Here is a 16616-nt window from a genome sequence, read left to right as displayed (position 1 = left end):
CTTTCACTCCCAAGCAAGTTTTTACCAACTTTAAATTGACTGCGATTCTCTTCAACGTCACGCCCGTAATATTTGGCGCAAAGAGTGATGTCTATACAAAACGTTAGGTATAAAAAAAGTTTGCTTCGTTTATCAGATGATGATGTCATCTATAAAAATCGCCATGTTCCGTACTAAAAAGGAGTCGAATTGTGTATTATTGTATTCTGACAAGGGCGATCCTAGCCTGCGGAAAGGTTTTCCCAGGCGCTTGTCCCGAAGAGAGCTCGTACTCTACCGAGGTTTTGGCCGATTGAGCTTATTATTTATCGTCTTCCCTTATCTTTTTTCAGCTACTTTATAACAGCCCTCCCCCTCCTGAACTCACGAACCTTTGCTTGCTATAGCATCTCTAATTTGTTTATCAAGTTCAACAATAATGCGATCATCTGTGGTGTAAACACCAGTGTGTAGTAAAGTGTCTCTTTCTTCAATCAGTTTAGCGATCCTACTGTCTATGTCCTCTTCGTCTTCTTCATGCACAGACGTCAGTCCAGTTGAGTGTTTTACATTTCCTTTCCGTGAAGAAATTCCCGCAGATGTGTTTAGTTGACCTTCAGTTGGTACTGAATTCAGACGAGCCTTCGCTTCCTCCTGTTGTTTCAGTCTATGGTTAGGATGAAGAAAATAAACCACATTAAACCCTTATTTTATTTTTCTCTCACTTTTAGGTAACTCTGTATCCTGAAATCCCTTTCAGCCCTTCCAACCAATAAGGCACCTTTGCCAAGCTTGTTCTACAGCTACGGTAAGGCTTAATCTCCAGCCGAGATCTCATTTGTCCTTGTGCTGAAATAACAACTGGCCATGGGAGATCTGGATACGAGGGGGCTGCAGTGAGGTGCATTAGTATGACGCAAATACCATTATTACCAACCCCTCCCTGGAAGGGATGACGGCCTATCGAGGGGGTCCCCCAGCATCGTCTTAGGTTTCTCTTGTGGTCCACCACAAAACACTTTGACACTAGGGTAGAGAGGGCCAATGTAGACCTTCCCTATTTTCGTAGGAAGATTAGATAGCATAGAACTGCACTCAAATCAGCGGCCTACAGCTAATCTCTCTGATCAGCGTACTCAGATCAGAGGAAGGATGAGTGACAGTCTTTTGAGGCATTGCAACTGGCAAAATGGCGGCTGCTTTATGAACGGGTGGCAAAATGAAAATTTTGATACATCACTTTTCAATCGCAATGCACTGTGGGTGGACATTCATCACTCTTCTGAAAACAACTAACAGAGCATCAAACTCACCAGGTAATGCTAGCCTTGCTACAAGTCGCTCATTTTTTTCTTTAAAAGATCCTTTGCTAAACTTTTACCACCAGAAAGCTCGCGCGAAATTTGTAAAATCGGAACAACTAAGCGCGTCAAACGAGAACAGGTACTTGTGCGCGTCCACGGTAGTAAACTATTGACCATGACGTTGAATAGTACTGATTGCTTACCTGGACAGCTCAAGCTTAATTTCCTCCAATTCCTCCTTTTCTGATTTTACAACCTACAAACAACAAAAACTGATAAACCCCAGTACGACCGTCGGCTTTCAGAATGCCCCCACCCCCACCCCCGCTGAGTACACACATTCAGTTTTCATCTTGCGCATGCTCGTAGACTGACCAAGGCTCCATCCACACGTGTTACTTTTACTTCAGCAAAGGAACTTTATCTATGTGTTGACGGGGATTTAAAATACTTGCAAAACAAAAGGCATGCATTTTCATCTTGACTGTAAAAATAATGCTTGACAGTAACAACGAACTGGTTCGTTCCACATAAAAACGAAAGAGTCAGCGAGCAATCACCGTTTCTTGTCTTTTACGTGCAGTCGAGAGACCAAAACAAAGGACTGAAATATTAAAAACGTTTTTGGGAGGCCTAACGTTACCTCTTTCTCTTCAGCGGCGAGATATCGCAGGCGCATATGCTCCAGTTCCTGTTCTTGTTTCTTGAGCCTCGCTCTGGCTGCGGTCTGTTCTTGCTGTTTAATTCGTGCCAGTTCCCTAAGCGCTCGGCCCCACTGTTGTTTGTAGTGAATCTTGGATTTGTTGGCTGTTTCCAACTTGCGCTCAAGCTCTGCCTGCGGAAAGGAGGGGGGCAAAGAGCGTTGTTGGCAGAATGTAATTTAATAGTGGGTTTAATTGAGAGTATCAAAACGTACATCGCAAGTTATCACTCTGCCCATTTACAAATAACGCAAAGAGCAGAATGAATTAAACGGAACTCGAAGCCAGTACACGTGCTCGGGAAAAAAACGTGCGAGCAAGTCACGATTGGTTTCGGTCTTTTGTCAATCACAGAACGTAGTGACGCAAAACACGTATTACTATCAACATTGAACTGAAAAGAACTCTATTGCCTTGTACAACAACTAACGAAAAAAATTTGAAATTCAAGTCAATATAACTTTTTTAAAACTGACAAAGAGTAGCGCTTATTTCCCCTGGAAGGAATGATAGTCCATCACTGGGTTACTACAATTATTTCCCCGTCGTTGTTTAACTAAGTGGAGAGAAACGAAGTGCAATACACATCCTTGTTCGAGGACAATACGGCAGCCGCAGGCAAGCTCGAAATCTTAGCTCTGACTAGCTTAAAAGAAAAAACGATACATGACAGCAAAAAACGTAGCCGATTATCACGTTCTAACCTTTTCCAACTTTAACAGATTCATCTCGGACTCGAGCTTGACTTCAGGTTTTGTCAGCTGTTGTTCCTTGTACGCCATGAACTCATTTTCCTTTGTTTGATAGCGTTTCTCAGCTTCGTACACCTAAACAAGTGAAACAAAATTGATGCAACAAAGCCGTTTCATGTTGCAGAAAGTAGACGTTGTTTCTACTTTTTATTTGTTGCACGCGGAGGTGGTAATGCAGGGAACAGACAATCGCAACTTGCAACGCAACATTTGTTGCGCGATAAGTTGAAAGAAAATGTTGCCCTTATTACTTGGTCGAACCATCCGTCTTTTACCGAAGAAGACTGCGTTAACAGTTAAAAGGACCACACAAGCGGGAATATTTTTATTTTATCATTTCATGGTTTACCTGTTCCACAAGCCTCTGCTTTTGTTGTTCTAGATCCTTCACTTTCATCCTAAATAGTAATGGCAATAATTAGTAATTATTAAATATATTAAGTTTTCACAAACTTAAATTGCCCTAAACTTGCACGTTTTAACTTTTGAGAGTTTTAGGGAAACATTCAGGCAAGATCGAATTGTTTCAATCTTAAGCAGGATTTAGTGTCCATAATTTCACAAGAAATAAACAAGGGACAAAGAAAAAACATCTGAGTACCTAGCCTGCAGTGCAGGCGTTTTTCATGGGCGAGCGCTGAATAATAAATTTAGTTCGCGTATTTGAAGGAGGCTGAGGGGGAGGTGGTCGTCCTCTCCCTTAGGGTCACTTTTGACTCGCTCCAGCCCTCTCGCGCTTCCTCGCCCAAGATGACAGCAACGAAGGATTATTATAATTATAATAATAATAATAATAATAATAATAATAATAATAATAATAATAATAATAATAATGATAATGATAATGATAATGATAATAATAATAATAATAATAATAATAATAATAATAATAACTTTATTAACGTGTCAAGAAATGTAGCTGAGGGGAGAAGTCTCCTCTACTAATAGTGGACACCTAACTAAATTCTAAAAATTCTAAAAAATTATAAAAAATGAATTAAAATTTACATCGTAAACCATATTAATAAAATTTCATACATCAATCGCAAAAAATCATGTAAACGGCCAGGGCAAAAAACTTTTTTATTATTCCACTTGTCCATTGGACGAGTAACGTTCAGATTCTGGTTGTCCGAAAGTTTAATTTACTAGTCCGAAATAATTATTAAAGTGAATAACAAGAAGTCATAAAAAGACGTAGAAATTGTTTAATCTGTTTTGAACCAAATCTCGAGTATTTATTTTAACAGTTATTTCAATTTATGTTGTCCTTTGCACTTTTCAATACAACACCATTTCATGCAAGACATCTATGAGGCATTAAAACTGCGATCTAAGATGACTCCTTTGACTCCTCGTCGATTTTACGGCTTATTCGCTGTAGCGGCACCTGCTCTGGTTTTTCTTCGCTTTTAGCTCGTTGAAAACAAAAGTAATGAGAATGGTTCTTCTCGTGACTCACAAGAGAATCACGGCGAAAATCAGTGGCGGACGATCCATTGATGCCGACATAAAGCCGGCTCGCTTTATCGGCTACTGTTGGATACCTGCGGCACACAATGCAGAACATTTCATTCTTCTCCGCGTCAATTTTAACCCAGGGAAATTCTTTTTTCCATATTGGTTGGAATGTTCGAAGTCGACTTTCTTCATATTTTTTCACAGGTTTTATTACTTCTTTAATAATCACAAAACTTGCCACAACGGTATTCTCGGAAAACAGAAGCGAAAACGGGAAAGTTGCCGTGAAAAGAAACCAAACTTCGCGAAACTCAGGCTTGTTTACAATGTCCAAAATGCTTGGGAACTCAGACCTCAGTAGAAAAGAACATCTTTTTTTAGGCAAACTCTACTCGTCCCGTAGGACAAGTGCTTTTGGAAATCCACTCGTCTGAGATACGAGAGTACTCGTCTCGGACGGGCGGACGAGTGGAAGTTTTCTGCCCTGAAACCCAAGTCATTCTCGGCATAGGTTGCAGCCTCGACAGTTACTGACATTTGCTGCTAGGGCAGTAAGGTCCTGATTACGTATGACTCTTTTAAATTGCTTCAGAGAGGGTTGATATCTTATTCTAGGAGTGAGATCATTCCACAGTTTAGGCCCTAGGTAACGAAGTGAGTGTTTTCCATATGTCACCGAAGAGAATCGAGGTTGAACAAATTCTCGCTTTCTTAAGTAATACGAACCACTGTCTAATTGGAAAAGATTACAAAGTCTCTGTGGCAGTAATTCATGCTTAATCTTATACATGAAGATGGCAATGTCCTGTAATCGTCTGTTGTATAACGATGGTATGTCTGCTTATTCAGCGCTCCCGCTCCAAAAATACGCCTGCATTGCAGGCTACTGAGTACCCGACAAGAATCGAGCCCGGATGCACTCACTTTCCACCGAGCAAAAGAAAGACTCGAGTAAAGCTGGGTTCCATCTTGTATGGTTTCAAACATCCATCTTCAGTTTAAGTCCATAGATTCCCGTTTCTAAAAGATACACCGTCCTCCGTGAAAACAAAACAGAACAAAACAAACACAAACAAATAACAAGGTTTGTTATCGCACCTCTGCATTTCCATCTGGTGTGAACAGTCATCTTTCATTCTCCGTGCCGCTTCTCTCATCTCTGTCATTTTTCGCTCGTGTTCTCGTTCAAGTTGCTCTTTCATCTGCATTACCTGTGGATGATAACGACCGCAAATGTCCTGAATTCTGGCGAATGTATTGTCAGCCGAACATTGAAGTTTAATTTGAGTATGAGAACACGACCATTTCGTTGAACTCCACAAAAGGCCATTAGTGTTACTCAGCGATCAATGGAGCCTTCATTCACAAGATGGTTCGCTAATAAACCTTAACATGAAATAAAAAGAAACATTCTGTACCTGCGTCTCATTCACGGTCAGTTGTTTCTCTCTCTTCTCCAGATCAGCAATGGACTGTTTGAGTTTTCCTTCTAAACGAGAATATTCCTCAAGCTGAAATTCAATTTTAAAAAAATACACTTGTGACGAGCCAGGGACATTTTTAAGCATTTTAACCCCGCCTTTTTCACAAAGCGACATACGATTTCCTAAAAACACAGTTGAGCAAGGTCTTCGTTTTATAGTTTCTGCTGGTTTTGTTTCAGAAAGCGAAGATTCGTTCGGCTTACATAAACTTCAGTGGAGTCTTCGCTCGAGCAAGTGGAAAGGGATTCTAAAATAAAGTGTACTAAAACATAAGCCAGTGTATTTGTATTGTACCTTTTTCTTGACCATCAGTTCTCGCTCTTTGTCACGTCTTTTCCACTCCTCCGCAAGAGCTTTCATGTGCGAGCTTTCTCGATGCTGCATCTGTTGTGAAAGCAATAACAGGGCTGCAAATAACTAACGGGTAGGCGCCGGTCACGTTGTCCGGTCAAACATGTTTTTGCTCGGACACTACCCGTTTTTGGCCGGTCAAATTTTTACAGTCGTAACTCTTGCGTCAGTGAACCCAAATTGCAGAGTAATCCTTTTATAACTAAAAAACAACTGAATCCAAGTCGGTTTGGCAATAAAAATTACAAGTTAATAGTTTTACTACTCTTTACTGCAGAAGCAGCCTCGCATTCGATTCAGTACATGGAACGGTTATGCAAGATACAACTGCAATTGTCCGTTTTACTTTACATCTGGCAAAATCACTTATACTTAAATATTACCGGTACACTTTGGCAATCGACACATCATTTCTACAACTGAACTTTAAGTAAAGTGTGCAGAATATCTGAAAGCTGAAGGTTCAATCGATCTCTTAATAAATTTGAAAAAAGAAGTTAACTGAAATGTAAATTAAAACAAACAAGAAACACTAAATGTCGTCTTAGGGTTTCAAAATTCGGCAGCACTGTATGTAATTGTATTAAATGCATGGCGTCTTATTCCAAGTACAACTGTTGCGCTCGCTGACTTTCTTCCATTTAGAATCCCTTTAAGACAACCTTATTCTTCCACTTTTTGTGTTATACGCTCCATTTTTGAGTTGGATCGATTGATGAAATCTCCAGAAAGCTTAGTAACCAAGCATGTTTTGCAGGGTGTGCCGGAAGTAACGTATGGAGTATTCTCGGTTTAGCGAGATTATTCTTCGTGAGGGTGCTTTCCGATCATTTAATTAATCAAATAATCAATCACTTTATTTAAGAGTCAATCATGGTATCTAGCCAAAGGTAAAACCCTCTACTAATTGGGAACACTTACAGTAAATAAAATAACGGAACACACGATGATTTGCGGTCGCAACAGGACTTGATGACATCGTGGAAAATTGCGACTACCGGGAATTTCTCGACCACTAATTTGTTTAGTTTTATATTCGTTTTGTTTTCTCTCGGAAACATGAATGTCCTCGTGATTATCAAACAGTTAAAAATTAAAATTTCTCTGAACGAGTCGGTAAAGGACCGGACAAGATGTCCGGCAATCCAAGGATCTGTCCGGTCAATACCCAATTTTGACCGGACATTGTCCGTTGACCGGCCGTTATTTGCAGCCCTGCAATAACGACAATAACACAAAAGACTTCTGATAAGCGGTGGCAAAGGTGGTGACCATGATGGTCTTAGCTAGTGGGCAGTAAGGCAAAAGGGCAGGGGGGCAACTGGTACAAATAAATTGTTGCTGCTGTTTAGCAGAGGGAAAACCTTGTCCCCCTCCCCACGACTGAGTTCTCTCACTATCCATCTTTTTGTCCTAATTTCTCCAGTGAACTTCTAACCACTCCAGTCACAAATTCCCAAAAATGAAGTGTCTATTCCAAACGCGGCCTCTGTGAAGTGGCAGAGAAAAACAACGAACTGGGCTGTCGTCACGTTCTTCCCTCATATGAGTATACATGGGTATAGTGGATGCATATAAGACATTCTCACATGAAGTACATGCCAAGGCTATAATTTACATTGTCATTCCCCTCCCCCACCTTACGAGGTTAATTTCCACTCACCTGTGCCTGGAACATTTCTTCCTGCTGTTCTTTCCACAGTTCCAGTTCTAACGCGGCCTTGTACTCGGCTGTGTCACGTGGATCAGTCACCGGTGGAGGCTTGGGCTGAGCTGGTGGAACACGCTGTGGCTCAGCCAGGGGAATGGCACTAGAAGCTTGGCTGCTCTCAAGGGAGGAGGACAAACTATACTGTAATATAAAGGAAAGTGATTAAATGTTTTAATAGGTCTGCAGGTTTGGTGAGCAGAAATCAGTGATAAACTCGGGGAAATTTCAGGGTAGAAAACCAATCAATCAAAAATTGATTGACTTGATTGATTGATTGATTGATTGATTGATTGACTGGTTGAGTTTTGGCCCTTAAATTATTGACTGAACGTATGACAATACTGATGTCTTACAACTGGGAGACTTAACAGTGATGGGCAAGATAAACTTAGACTTTCTAGGAAATTCATTTTCATTGATAGCTGGATAGCCTGTGAAAACAGACACCTTTTCTGGCTTTTGTTTAGACTGCAAGAGCAGACACCTTTTCCACCTTTTGCATCAGGTGAACAGAAACAAAAACCGGAACAGTTGTCAGCTCTCACAGGCCAATACAGCTGGGAATATAAGGTGCTATAAATTACTGACCCTCCCCTTCCTTCACTTACTTCATTTGCTCTTCTCAGTTGCTGTAAGTTAACTGGACCCAGGTCCTCTAGGCCAAGAACTACATGCAGCTCACCAATCTTCCTTGGAGGTCTTGAAATAACAAAATAGCAAATGCAACAAGGATAAACCCAGGAGTGTCAGTAGTGACCATAAATATTTTTCTATGTAAGGGTAGCAGTAAGAATAATAATCGTTGTTGGATGATGAAGCCAGGTGTAGGTAGTATAAATGTGTGTGAATGTCTGACATTTGACACCCAATGTTATTTTTGTGCAACTCATTGACTTTGGGCAAGGGTCAAATATTTTAAAGATAGTTTAAAATACATACTTTTCTGTGGTGAGTATTACTATCCTCTCACTGTTAATCTGCCGATATCCAGTCACTTTACCCTGAAAACATGCATGTGCACAATAAATATTCGGCTAACTAAATACACAATGAGACACACTAACATGTAATTAATATAATGAAACATATAAACTGCACAATTTATGCAAATCTGTAGAACAAATTCTATCAATATGGGTGGGTTGTTGTAATTTGAATGGGGCTGTGCAATTAAAAAGAAAATCAGCTTCAAAGTGGAAGGGGTCACCTGCAAGATACAGGAGTCTGATGGCCTAAAGGTCATTGAAACAATTTCCAGCAACATCAAAAGAAATGGCATTATCCTGATGTAAAGGGTGATCAATGTTTATTTTCTCTTTCTTTTCTTTTTGTGGGTTGGGGGGGGGGGGGGGGCGAGCCGTACATGGATTCGATTGGGAGGATAAAATTCCCTCCCCCTTGAACAAATTTTTGCCAGCAATGACCTGGAGACAAAAATTAACTGATGCATCCATGAGAGACAGAATGAAGGATAGTTATATATTTCCATCTGGGTGCCCTCACACCCAAATGCCCCCAAGCTATAACTGCAGTAAGTCACAGGAAGAAGCGAGCCTGGAGGCGAGAAGGAAGGGAGCTTTAAAACAGGTGTACTTGGAGCAAGCCATCGCTGTGAGAAGGAGGGAGGGTTGCCAAGCGGATGTCTGGCAGCTGTTTCATGAAAAAGAGGGATAATACAATAAACTGGCTAATTTACATGTATACCCAACTTGTCCAATGTATTTACATAAAGAACTCTCCCATGGGCTTAAAAGGTGCACAGAAATTTTGAGCTAGAATTACGACAGGTTGGAGTATTTGTGCAGGGTGGCCCCAGTGAGAATAGTCAATTAAATTAAGTGTAATGTCTCATCACCTGTCAGTTCACCAAATCTAACCTGTACTAAGACTTGCACTTTATCAGCTGCTAATACAGAAACCAGTGATGCACTGCACAGTCCAATCAGGACATTTCCAGCCATGCTGTCTTTGTGCCACACCTCAATAACAAGGGGAACTCTACAAGAGAAGTGTGAATACATTCTCAACAAGAATCTCCATAGGAGTTACAAATGTGCACCAGCTGACTTGTACACTTGAAGAGAATGAAAGACGGTATACAATGAAAGGGGGGGGGGGGGGAGTGATTTGGGGAAAGGTAGTATTGGGAAGGGGATATCACACCCTACTCCCACCACTACTTTGTTTTGCCATATTAATTCAATGCCAAGCCAATGTTATCTGACTAAGTGATCAAACTCAAAATATATATTAGGAAATATACGGAGCTGTTAAATGTTTATCCTTCAGCAAACAGGTCCTCTTGAGTACTTTCAGTGCTCAATCTTTTCTTGCCTACCTTGTAAGAGTTTCTTGAAGAAGTTGTGGAGAAGCAGCAAAGTCAAATGCACAGAAAGACTTGGGAAGAAGAACCTCCATGCCCCGCTGGACTTGTACTGGGGGACTTGTCATTACAGGGGCTGAGCTACCAAAGAATGGATAAGTATACCTGATGGGAAGAAATAAAGGTCAAGAAATTAAAAATTACTGTAAGTTTATTTAATACTTTGTTAATGTAAATTACTTATTGACACTGGAAGAGGGCGGGGCTGTGCACATAAGCATCTTTGTGAGATTATCTCTCTGTGCAACTACTCTTTTAGCCTGCATCTCCCTCAAGCAACCAATTTCACAAAATCCAGTTTGAATCCAGTTTGTTCAGGTTATAACCTCATTATGGTCAGTAATTAGAAATTAATCAACATTTTACTTCGTAGAAAATGTCTTTTGTGTGAAAACTCACCGCAGATAGCAGTTAACGGGAGAAGTGACATCAAGATTTGAAATACTGCGCAAATCAATGGAGAAACAGAAATGATGAGCAGATGGATCTGTTGGTAGCCTGGTGCTGAGTGAAGGAATGTTGCTGGGGCCTGGGGCTGAAACTTGAGGCTGAGGTGCCTGGCCTGTCATCTTGGACTTCTTGGGAGGAGAGTCAGGCTGAGGTTAGATAAGAGTCAAAATATTATTCAATAATCACTGACAGCAACTTGGAAAGACAGTAGATTTGGACTATTATTCCCCTAATCCTATCACAGTCAAATCTGACCAAATTGTAATTAACTAATTTTAAAAACAACACATACACAAATAAACAAACAAACAGCCCAGGAAAACAGGAACAGGTTTTAGTTAGATGATCTTAGGCAAGGGCTACAGCCACACCCTGGATTATATTACACCCACCTTGTCAAAGTTGTACATAATTTTAGTTATTTATAAATACTTTTAATTAATTTAATATACAACTGAAACAAGTACCATGTGAAAACCTGGGAAGGTATGGATAGGGGCAATTGCATTTAATAGAGAGTAGAACTCTAGGATTTTAACTAAAAACTCAAAACTAGAACTGCATTTGTTTACTGACTAACAATCTAGAATGAGTCAAACGGCTATCAACTTATGCAGACCATTACCTTGTGAGATCTAGCATTCATCCCATTTGTAGTTGCATGTTTCTCCTGGCCATTATGAGGAGTGCTCGAGAGAGGCCGGGGTGGGGTCCCAGGCAAGAACTCTCCTGCTCTCTCTGTCTCAGGCCCTTTTCTGGATTCTCTGGGTTTCTCTCTTGGAGGGGGGACTGGTTTCAAGATCTGTTTTGGAGGTGATTTGCTACCAAAAGGAATGTTGTCTGCTTGAGACATGTCCTGGAAATATTTATAAAATGAAACAATTCACTATTAGTTACTAAAAAAATTTAGAAATAGCCAATTAAAGACTTCACAACTACAGTTAGCAGGAAGATTTCCAATGTGCAATCGCAAAAAAAAGAAAGTAACAATTTACTGTCAGCAAAAACACTTATACATTTAAGGTAACCTGATTGGGCACTATATAGTTAAAAAAAAAATGAGCGCATATTCTGCAATAACTGCGCTCTCATTGCCTCCAAAATTAAAGTTAAAAATATTTTGATGTATTTTCCAAACTAAACTAAACAATTTTTTGAAGTCAAGCTTAGTTCTTATGAAGTACAATAAAATTATATTAAAATTGCTACTTATATTTATACCATTTTTTTTTACAAATGAAATAATAAATTACCTGTCTGTATATGCCCCTCCCTTCCCTCGCAACAACTGGTGATGAAGCACTAGGGGCATTCCCTATAATATCCTGCTGTTCAAGTCTTAATGACACAGACACTCCAACTCCAGGCTCAGTGTCCTGTGCTGCTCCAGACAGTTGATGACTGCTGCCAGGTGGAACCAGAGAAAACATTCCTTCGATCACAGCAGGTATGGCTAACGTCTCTTGCTGACCAAGGAGACCTTGAAAAGAGACTACTGCTTTTCCGAGGGACTGATCTCCACTACACAAATGGATCTAAAAGCAGATAGTTTATCAATGACAGCTTAATTACAAACAAAAATATGAAGTTCACACTCTACAAGATCTCTGAACATTTTCTGTAAGTACACCATAAAGCATTTTTCCCACAACATGGCAAACAAGTATACTAAATAAATATAATAAGTGCATTTAATACACCATCTATGTTACCAGTTTGCCATGTTGTGGGAAAAACACCTTGTGGTCTACTAACAGAAAATGTTCAGCGATCCATTTAAAAATGGTGTGAACGCAGGAGTCATGGCATAAGTTGATATCGTCTGGATGTGACCAACGAACAGAGCTTTTTAGGAGCACATGTTAGCAAATCCAGCTGGTATGTGTAAACTTAGCTGACTGGCATGGCAGCTGGCATAAATAAGCCATACCAACATCTCGGCAAACAACAAATTTGCAACACAACTTCACAAACATGAATATTTATTTGTGAACACAAAGTTACAACCTTCAGTTTGCTACATGAAGACACCTAGTTTAAAGCACAGGTCTATCAAAGTAATGTTAAACCTGAGGGGGCAGGCTCTGGGAGACGTGAGGCATTTGAGTTGTTTGATGACTTATAATTTCATGAAAACCGCTTTCTAGTGTCAGAAAAATCAGGTTTAACTAAGTCTCCTCAGTTTGGGATCCATTTAAATTACATACTGCTTGTGAATTTAACAGTCAAAAGGCCAAGGGTGTACATTCCAGGAATTTATTAATTAAAATACGAAGATCAAAATAATGCCCAGTATCTGATCTGCTTGTGGTTCCCCTCCATCCTTGGCTTAACATTGATTTACAAGTTGAAATAAGAAGCAATAGCAAGAATGATTATTTTACTGTTGATTGTGGGACTTACCTCCAGCCCTGGATGTTGGTTAAAAAATGCTTTGAGCTGATCTAAGGTGCTGTTGATTCTTACTGAAGCTCGTTCAGCAGGGAAGTTGGGTTGAAGAAGATCATGAAACACTTCATTTGTCACATCGTTGGACAGCAAGGAGTAATAAAAGTAAAATCCGCCACCGTGGCTTGGGTCAGACAAGGGAAAGGTCGATGGAATTAGCTGTGAATAATAATGTCATTGTTAAATGAGGAACTGTACACTTGGAACATGGTGATTGATGTTAGTAGTGTCAAGAAAATCAAAAGTAGTGTTAATCAATGTGAGGGCCACAGGTTTATCAGTGACATTTGTTACTGGCACATGTCACCCGCAATAAATAAAGTTGCTATTTTATTCAATCTATTTTTTTCTATTCTATAATGTTTCAATGTATCCAACATCATTAAAAGTTTGCATCAACCAAAATTTAGAAAACTTAATATTTACTAGGAGGATAGTGGAATGGTAAAATCCAAACGTTATATTAATCTTGTTTCTGAGACTTACCAATTGAAAAAGAAAAGAAAACAAACAAACAACAAACAAATCACACACAAGCCTGAAGTGACAATGAATGATACTCAAACTGATCAATAATTATTTTAAAACAGTGTTTGGCATATGTAATGCTGGCATGCTGATAAAAGTCTCCAACACCACTTGGTCCCTTGTAATTCTTTCAATTCCAAGATAGAGAAGACAGTACTAATTTATTAAAAGTGTTTGTAAAGAGCACTAATACAATTTAATATTGCAAATATCAAAGACCACAGGAAGTTGTTGAAAAGGAATACAAGATTCCTCTTAACATATCCAGGGCTAAAGCACATGAGTTAAGCCAACCTTTGCTAAGTTTGAAGCCAGCCCTATAGTGACAGACAAAACAAAGATCTGATTGTCGTCTTGTTGTGGTCCAATTTCATAATATCCCTGATCCTCATTTAGCATAAAATGTATTTCTTCAGATCCCAGTTTTGTTGTTGAGGATGGTTTGGGCAGCTTTCCTTGAGAAAACACAAAAGATTAGCAATATAACTATACACAAATCAGCAGGCAAGTGTATACATGTAATCTTAGCGGAATATGATTCCAAAATTTCATAGTCACTGGAGTAACTGTAGGTATAATGAACCATTTTAAATTACCATCATCTCCTTGCTGTGTTTGTTCTTGATGACTTGCAGCTGGCTGAGCTTGTTGTGTGTCATCCTCTAGAGATAGCATCAGCTTCAACTCTGGCTTCAATCGCTGATATTTTGTGCTCAAAAGGGAGTGCCACTGTGCTCTCTGAAATAAAATTTAAGACACTTTTCAGGAACAATGTCCCACTAAACTATCAATAACATTTTGCTTACTAATTTCAATCTCATATAGCCAAATGCCACCAAATTTATTAATGTATTACCTTAATAAAATTGAACAAAAGATTTAAAAGCGTAAAACAGCACAAGAAGTTCAAATTTTAGACGTGGATAGCAGTTCCTCACATTAATTTGATTTCTGAGCCGGCAATCCAAATTCTTATGGAAATGAGAGGGTTTTAAAGGAGTATTACTTCGTCACTTCTGGTGATTTCAAGACAACACCATGACTCCTGGCTAAATGCAGGAAAACATGATATATGAGCTTTTCAAGCGCTCAGAACAACAACTGCTCCTTAGAATAAATTACTGTAGAATTCAGATTGCCAAGCAAACAAGTGACAAGAACAGAACACTTAATCAACATTAATTTATGAGACATCGTCTTCACTAATATCCAAAAGCTAGGTCTTTCCACAAGCAACCTCTTGCACACTAGTGTTATTTGGTTTGTGTTGTACTGACATCTCAAGTATTTTTTTAATTGACAAATTGATGCAGATTTCTTTACTTACAGAAGGTTTTAGCTGTGCTGTCCTCAAGTCAAGGATCACATAGCCAACAGGCTCTTTCTGAGACGAGAGTGTGTCAAGAGCATAACACTATCAAAAGACAATGGAGAACAGGAACCAAAATTAAAACTTCAACAACTTTTGAAAGCCATTAAAAAAGTAATGGTTTGGACTTGGAAATCAAATTTCATGTGCACAACAAGCTGGGAAGCCTTAAGTATATAATAAAAACCTCATTGTACTAGTTTGTTTTGTTTGTATTAGGAAATGTTGGTCTCATCTTTTTTTGCAAGGTTTTGGACAGAGTGCAAGGAGAGGTCCATAAACTTGCAAAAAACAAAAAAGCACTTGACCAATATTTTCCCAAAACAGGTCTCACACTAGTTCAATACCATATACATAACAATATTATATACAGCAATCAAAAGTCTGACCTACTTACCATTACACCACTGCACTTCACCTTATACAACTTATCAATGTTCCTGAGTCTGTTGGTGACTTAGTATACAGCATGCTGTTTACATACAAATGTATGTATGCTGTATGCTATCAACCCTTCAGTTTGGCAAGTCTGGTCAACCTTGCAAGGCAAGTTGCCACAATTGTTGCATGGTGTAACAAACCCTCTAGAACAATGCATCCCAGTAAACAGAGTGGGTGGGAGGGGCCAACAGGTTGTTGGGACGGGGGAGGGGGGGGGGGGGGAGAAGGGAAGGAAGAATGTGACTGTTATAAACTGAGAAACCTTTTTTAAAGCAACATAGTTCTAACCTGGATTTTGATTGGTGTTCTTTGCAGCCGATGTTGGTGTAAAGATTTTTTGCTCAACTCCCAAGCAAGTTCAGTGGTAAAAGAGGGACTTTCCACGTGATCAATCGGGTCAGTCACCAGTGTTTCTCCATCAAACTTTGTTTCCACGATGATCTTGTGTCGTGAACGTTTGGGAAATCTTCGCCCTGAAGAAGTTCACAAATATCGTATAATTTAATCGCGATCACTGCAATGTTTCATATTTTCCCGCTAAATTAATGATCACACTTCGCCACAGGGATGCAAACAAAGAGCTCTCATAAAGACTTAAAGTGGTTTGCTTAGAGACCTTTTATTTTATGCACGTGTTAAAAACAAGACCGATCGAACAAACATAATTACATGGAAGTAGCTGAACTGAACTGAACTGAACTGAGCCTGAAGCTCAATCCTACTGCTGGCTGCGGGCGAACAAAATAACTAGAAAATGAAAGACTTATTTGTCAAACTTACCCTCAAGGACAGAAACAACCACCAATAAAGCTTCGTTCAACCCCATGTTGAAGTCTTTAACTGATCAAATAATTATTTTTGTGGCTATATACGGTCGAAAAACGCTTAAAAGGTCAACATTTATAAATTTCAGGGAGTCCGCCATTTTTTCAAAATATGGATTCGTACGTCATATAAGTGGCCCGTACTGTAACAGACTCTTCTACCCAGTCTTTTTCGGTTTAACCTGCGGATATTTTTTGGAATGCTTCAATATTTTCCGGGCAATCAGTCTTCCTGTTCCACAACAAAAAACAAAAAGAAAAAAAGATTTATTTCAATGTATTATTTTTCTCGGTATGTTGAGGTGCCGGTTCGTGTCATGTCGTGTGGCCTTGTTAATATCTTGTTTCTTATTTGCTTTTGTTGTTTCTTGTTTTACATTTGAGACAGTTTTTATCCCCACTCAACTATTATACTATTGATTCCTTTAAC

General features: G+C 39.4%; 1 protein-coding gene across 2 annotated transcripts; it reads right to left on the bottom strand.

The window, feature by feature from the left end:
• Window positions 1-223: 223 nt before the first annotated feature.
• On the bottom strand, window positions 224-16310 carry LOC146468162 (centrosomal protein of 120 kDa-like). 2 transcript variants are annotated; one of them, XM_085124820.1, is made up of 22 exons: window positions 16143-16310; window positions 15651-15835; window positions 14880-14966; window positions 14149-14290; window positions 13847-14007; window positions 12980-13183; window positions 11830-12111; window positions 11202-11432; window positions 10526-10722; window positions 10082-10231; window positions 9621-9741; window positions 8683-8744; window positions 8352-8442; window positions 7696-7884; window positions 5976-6065; window positions 5616-5708; window positions 5296-5408; window positions 3086-3134; window positions 2689-2811; window positions 1927-2118; window positions 1487-1539; window positions 224-646 (listed from the first exon to the last, which is right to left on the bottom strand). In XM_085124820.1, the coding sequence occupies exons 1-22, from the start codon at window positions 16186-16188 to the stop codon at window positions 364-366; spliced, it is 3144 nt and encodes a 1047-aa protein (XP_084980946.1). In that variant the 5' UTR covers window positions 16189-16310; the 3' UTR covers window positions 224-363. The 2 variants fall into 2 exon arrangements, with proteins under 2 accessions (XP_084980946.1, XP_084980947.1); XM_085124821.1 differs by having other exon boundaries at window positions 10526-10704.
• Window positions 16311-16616: the final 306 nt, after the last annotated feature.

The sequence above is a fragment of the Pavona decussata genome, unplaced genomic scaffold (assembly GCF_977016875.1).
Source record: "Pavona decussata unplaced genomic scaffold, jaPavDecu1.1 SCAFFOLD_133, whole genome shotgun sequence".
NCBI lineage: Eukaryota > Metazoa > Cnidaria > Anthozoa > Scleractinia > Agariciidae > Pavona > Pavona decussata.
The sequence above is the reverse complement of the archived record's forward strand: the minus strand, read 5'-3'. Positions and strand labels throughout refer to the sequence as shown.

Bases quoted from the DNA above. Each gene is read 5' to 3' on its own strand.
- LOC146468162 (XM_085124820.1), bottom strand. From the start codon at position 16,188: ATGGGGTTGAACGAAGCTTTATTGGTGGTTGTTTCTGTCCTTGAGG. The intron at 11,433-11,829 runs GTAATTTATTAT...AAATATTTCCAG, and splicing joins GGAGGGGCATATACAGACAG to GACATGTCTCAAGCAGACAA. The intron at 10,232-10,525 runs GTGAGTTTTCAC...TCTTCCCATCAG, and splicing joins CCCGTTAACTGCTATCTGCG to GTATACTTATCCATTCTTTG.